The sequence below is a fragment of the Cupressus sempervirens genome, chromosome 5, assembly GCF_028749045.1.
Source record: "Cupressus sempervirens isolate cs-2001-9-10 chromosome 5, ASM2874904v1, whole genome shotgun sequence".
Taxonomy (NCBI): Eukaryota; Viridiplantae; Streptophyta; class Pinopsida; order Cupressales; family Cupressaceae; genus Cupressus; species Cupressus sempervirens.
Genome location: NC_143122.1, coordinates 396,144,967 through 396,150,966, shown reverse-complemented (window position 1 = coordinate 396,150,966; position 6,000 = coordinate 396,144,967). Strand labels below are relative to the sequence as shown.

At 33.1% G+C, this 6,000-nt stretch overlaps 1 protein-coding gene across 1 annotated transcript in view; it reads left to right on the top strand.

Moving 5' to 3' along the window:
- The first annotated feature begins 3,385 nt into the window (after positions 1-3,385).
- Positions 3,386-6,000, top strand: part of LOC149556476 (structural maintenance of chromosomes protein 2-like) — a 41,007-nt gene continuing 38,392 nt past the window's right edge. The window contains exons 1-3 of the mRNA XM_089830795.1: positions 3,386-3,629; positions 3,787-3,893; positions 5,243-5,469. Coding sequence (XP_089686921.1) covers positions 3,577-3,629; positions 3,787-3,893; positions 5,243-5,469 — 387 coding nt within the window. The 5' untranslated portion in view covers positions 3,386-3,576. The remainder of the gene's footprint in view (positions 3,630-3,786; positions 3,894-5,242; positions 5,470-6,000) is intronic.

Here is a 6,000-nt window from a genome sequence, read left to right as displayed (position 1 = left end):
CATTACAAGATTCCCAAAGGAGAACATTCTAAATGATCAAGAGTGCTCTTGAAGTGTCTAGGCTTAGATTTGAATGTTGTACTATTGATTCTTGTTCTTTTTAGTTGAGGTGGCCCGACTTCTCTCCCTTTGCACCTTGTCAAATCTAAGTAGGTCTATTCCATCCTCTCCTCTAGTTTAGTCATCCTTGACCATCTCAATGCCTATTGAAATCTTTCCCTCACCCATAATGATTGGAAGAAATTTCTTAACCAGCTCTGGGCCTGTAATGGGCACCCCTGGATGTCCCAAAAAAAAAAACCAATTTGCTGAAAGGAATTTTGTCAAACAGTTTGCATGCAACCTCTTATTTCTTCGTTTAATGTTTTAAACCCCTTATAACTTCGAAAATCAAACGTTTATTTGTTTGTTGTGTTTTGTGCATGGAATTGGTATCATACAACATAAACAAGAAAGAAACTACAATAATATGCAAAGTGGAAATGAACGACTGCTAATAAAATGTTATTTTCAGAATTCATAAAACCAAATACATGGCAGATTTAACAACTCACTAATTACTTCAGCAGTATTGACATAATACTCCAGCCCATGCTTTCAAACTTGTTGCTACAATACTTTGTCCTTCAATCAGTCCACTACCTTCATAATACCATTCCCTCAAAGCGGCATAAGCGTCGGACAAGTAGTGAAGAAGATATGAGCAAAATACTAAATCTGCTTGTAGCTGAAAATGCAACTAAACTGCCTGATAATGAAGCCAATAACAAAGAATTCCAAAGGCCAAACCCCAAGAGAATGACGTCTAGAATGTTACAAGAGAGGATAGACGTCCTCAAATGCCAAGAACGGAACTGCAACTCACACACCAATTTCTTCTCATATTCAACCTGTCTAATGAAGCCACAAATGCTTCCTTTTATTCAATTCCCAAGGGTCCGCTCAACTCATATGGGCAATGTGGGATAAAAGATGTGTAATATATAAAACATATATTAAAATACCCCTTATGTCTCCCTTGGGTACACATCACCAAAAAATAAATATTAAAGTAACACTTTAATATTTTACAATTAAATTAGACGTTACTTTAATAAAACTTCAGGCATTAAAATGTATTAGCAATCAGACTCCAAATAATGCGAGTGATAGCTCATCGGAAAGCTCTCACCGAGGAGTATCGAATCCAATCACCAAAATTGACCTGCACTGTGCCCTGCCGACTTACTAAAAATAGTAAGTATGCCTGAAATTGAGTAAATCAACTTCGTTTTGGGCCCAAACTGGAAATGACTAGGCCAAAACACTCCAAGATCCCATTAAACTCTTCGTTAGCCCTCGGGACCATGTAGAACAAGGCTAACGCACACACACTTGGTCAACTGCTAAAATGGGGACATTACATGGCCAAACATATTGAACCAAAAGTCATATGTTTTCTTTGGAGATTGCTCCTTCACAAGCTGCCTTTCAAGAAACCCGGAGGTGACCCCAACATTTGCTCTATATTCTCTCAACCAGAATATGTGGTTCATGTGTTCTTCCATTGCCCATTTTCCTAGGAAATTTGGCAGTTGTTTGGGCTTGTGTTGGACTCCAATTTTTTTTTGTTGAAAACATTGTTTATGGTAAAATTTGTCCCAACAACAAAGAACTTAATTTGTTCTTGACTATTCTTTCTTCATTTATACTCTAGTCTCTATGGAAATTAAGGAATAAAAATGTTTTTCAAGGTAAAGATATAATCCTTACCGAGTCTCTAAAAAGACTCATAATTGTTGATATTGTTGTGTAGGTAACTACCACATTCAAGCTGAAGGAGGTGTAGTTCAGGCAATTTATACAAGAAAGTAAAGAGCTGTTGACCAAGAAAGATCTGCATTATGGGTTTACCTCTATGAAAAAAAAGGAAGGAAGCAACTTGTGGGATGATTTTAATGTCCCCCTATTACAACTTATCAAAAGGATCAAAGAGGAAGGTACTTAGAGAAGAAAAGCATTTGAAAGGGAAGCTCCCCCTATGTCCTTTATGCCTTCCCCTATGCAATTCACCACCTTAGACTCTAGTCAGGAAGAGGAGGAGGCTTAACTTATAAGCTGAACATTGATACTAATGTTATATTGTATTATCTCTCTGATGGTTGAATAAACTTTCTATCATAGCAGATAGGCTATTTTTTCTTTTGTAGGTCCTAGTATGGTTGGTTGTTTTTTGTAACCTTTCATAATCTGTGACATTAGGGTCTTTGTAAAATTCTTTTTAGTACTTGATATGCAATAGTAATAAAGAAAATGCCATATAGAAATAATTCATAATTTGTCTTTTATATGGAAAAATAAATCTAGATTGGTTTAAGAAGATATTATTTATAAATTCTCTTAATTGACTAGTTTTGGAAAAGATTAGTTGTAAATTGTCACAATTGTTGAATCATGTGATATTTTAAGTACAACATTAAGATTTTTCAACAAATCTATTTTTATTTTCATTTATATTAAATTTCAAATTAAATAAATTGTTACAATTATATTATAATTAATTAATTCTAAAGTATTGAAACAAGACATGCCACTAGTAATTCATTTTAGAACAAAAATTATATTATAATTAATTCTAAAGTATTGAGACAAGACACGCCACTTGTTTTTAATATAACATTTAAATAGATAAAATTACTTTTACATGTTTAAAATAAATAAATTAAATATCATTTAAGTTAAAAAAATCATGATCTCAAAATATGAATAATGAAGTTAAAAAGTTAAAAATGTATCTTAGTAAATAATATTGACTCCCAAGTTAAACAAATTCTAACGTAATGTTATAGTTTTATATTACCTAATCATTTCAATAGTTACTTTAGATCAATTTCATTTATTCAATATTTTGAATTATCTAATTAACTTAATTTTCACATCATTACATAAGTGCTATTATTTCAAATTCTAATTCATATAAATAAATTAAATTATATTATATTTTACTAGTTAATTATTTTAGATGTTGCAAACATTTCAAGCTACTCCATCTACTAATTTTAAGTATTAATAATTAGATCAAATTATGTAATTGGCAATAAAATACAAAGAAAAATTTAACTAATTTAAATATTTCTTAGACAGGAAAAAAATAAATAAATATATATTTCAAAAATCATGAATTTAAAAAGAAATATCATTTGATTTTTATTTTTCGATATATCACATTTATTTATATTTATAATATTTAAATTTTATTTTATTTGATATCAAATGACACTTGGAAATGACTATTGTTTTGGCCATTCATTTATTAGGTCTCTAAAAAGATCAATGAATAGTGTTCAGAATCTAAAGTGTGTTAGTAGTGGGTCTTTGGCCCTTTCCTTGCATTCATGCACAACTCACTTATATTGAAAGAAATTCCGACAAACTAATTGCACTTTGGTGCGAGTACTATATATATATTGCCAAGGAACTGTCAACAGAGAATGAAAGGTGAATGGTTCAAATCCCGCGGACGTCAAATTTTCTCGCACTTTTTGAAAGCAGAGTACATATCATTTAAGTGCAGTCAAAACTGTACAAGTCGAAGCCATGGCGATACAACAACAATCTCCCTCGCCAGCCGCCTACATTAAATCGATCAGGTTCATATATTTTGCCTTAATTTTTTGAATTGATCAAACAAATTAAGTCCAGTTTGCCTTAATTTTTTGAATTGATCAAACAAATTAAGTCCAGTTTTGATATTATTCAATGAAAACTCTTCATGGCATAAACTGGCGCCAAAATTTTCCATTGCAGTGTACGCGGCTTCAAATCTTTCGGAGAAGAGCCGCAGAAATTCACGTTTATCAAAGGCTTTAATCTTGTTGTGGGCGCCAACGGAAGCGGGAAATCCAACATTTTAGGTGAAAGAAGAAGAAGAAGAAGGAATTGACGCGTTTTCACTTAGATTTGAGATTATCCTCAAGGATAGAAAATTATTAAATTTTTTCTAGAGTTAACCAGGGCTTCTCAGAGAAAATGCTTTTAAGACTCCGTGTTCAATTCCCTAAAGCCTCTTTTTCAATTATTATGCATCGTCGAAGAAGATATTGTGTCGAAAACAGATCTTTGTAGTTCCTGAAGCTTTATTTTGATTATTACGGATTGTCGTAGAAGAAATAACATATAAAACGAAAACAAATATTTGAGGTAGTAGAAATCACACAGGAAACGGACACGCGAGTCTCCTGAAATTCTCTTTTAGTTTAGCAGTAACTGCAGAAGAAGAAATTGTATATAAAACCAATATTTGAGCGAATTGAAGCTCTCTTTGAATTATTATGGATAATAAAGGAAGCGGTTATGTCGAAAACTGCTATTCAAGCTTTTTAGATCTCTTTTATACTTGTTAAGAATTTTTGCAAAAAGAAATCGCCTATAAAATGAGTGTTTAAGATTCCTGAAGCTCTGTTTTAAGCATTATGGATTTTAGAAGAATAATGTATTTAGAGAAATAAATATTGGAGCTCATTAAAGGTCTTTTGTAATTATCACGGATTGCAGAAGCAGCAATGGAGTAGAGAAGTGTGTCTGAACTCCCTGAATCTCTCTTTGTTTTATTATTGTGTTTTGCAGAAGAAGAAATTGTGTGGGAAAACCAATATTTAGGCTTCCTGGCGCTTTCTTTTAAATATTAAGGATAACGAAAGACGAAATTGCGTAGAAAAACAATGTTTGAGATTCCCGAAGATCTCTTGAGATTCTCGAGTCTGCTTGTAGATTTTCACAATCTGTAACAATATGATCTTTATGCTTCCGGAAATTGATCGTGTAAGAATTTTTCGATCAACATTTCACACAGTATGACCCGAAGTATTGAGTCAAGAATTCTTACACACTCAATATCCAGAAGCATAGAGATAATTCTCTCGCCTTTTTAAAATTATGTTGGATTTTGGAAGAATTACTTGCACGGGAAACCAATATGCGATTTCATGAAGCTTGTTTTTAATGATGACGGGTTCGGGTAAAAGAACTTGCATTGAAAACCATTATTCGAACTTCCTTATGCTATTTATTAGTTATCATGGTTTGCCAAAGAAGAAATCACATGGAAAATCATTGTTTAAGCTTCCAGTAGCTTGCTTTTAATTATTATGGATTGCGCGGGAGAAATTTGCATGGACAACCTATATTAAAGCTTCCCAAAGCTTCATTACTTATTATTGGGTTACAGAAGCTTGAACTCTGATTTCTAAGTTCCTACTTGCAGATGCAATATCTTTTGCTTTGTGCACCAAGACGTCTGCACTTCGAGTCCGTTATAACTCAGAGCTCCAGTCAACAGACACCAAGGAAGCCTGCGAAGTTGCACTTGAGTTGGCCATCGAGGGAAATAGTGGAGAAGAACGTGTTGTAATGTTAAGTGCTACAATAAATCCAGATGATTCCAGGCAGTACAGAGTTGATGGGAAGAACAAATCAGTTAAAGATGTCAAGGTAAGCTATATATTTTGTGTTCTGCACATTTTTTAAATTCAATGAGTCCTCAAAGGAGCAAATGATTGTCTCTGTGACATTCTATTGGTACCCTGAGTTATAACAGATTTTGGTTGAAGTAGGAAAATAAGTAGTTATTGGATTTCAAGATCGATTTGCAAATTTAATTTCTTGCTGCAAAAGAGTAATATTTGTTGGTGTAAATAGAGTCACAGCATAACTAATTAGTGGTAAACCACTTCCTAAGGTGAACTATTCTCCTTAAGTTTGCTTATTGGTTATCTAAATATTTGTCTCACCTCGTGGTCAAGAGATGTGCACTCACCAAGTGAGACACTTATGGTTATTTAAAGGTTTGTCTCACTTCATGTAGTTGAGACGTGTACTCACGTAGTGAGACACCACTTAGAAAAAATTATGCTATTTTTCTACACACTTGTCAAGTGTGCTCATAATTGTCACCTTTATCCAGGGGTGGTTAGTCATTGTTTACTACCTTCTCCTTGTTTACCGTATGTGGTAAATAGTTTA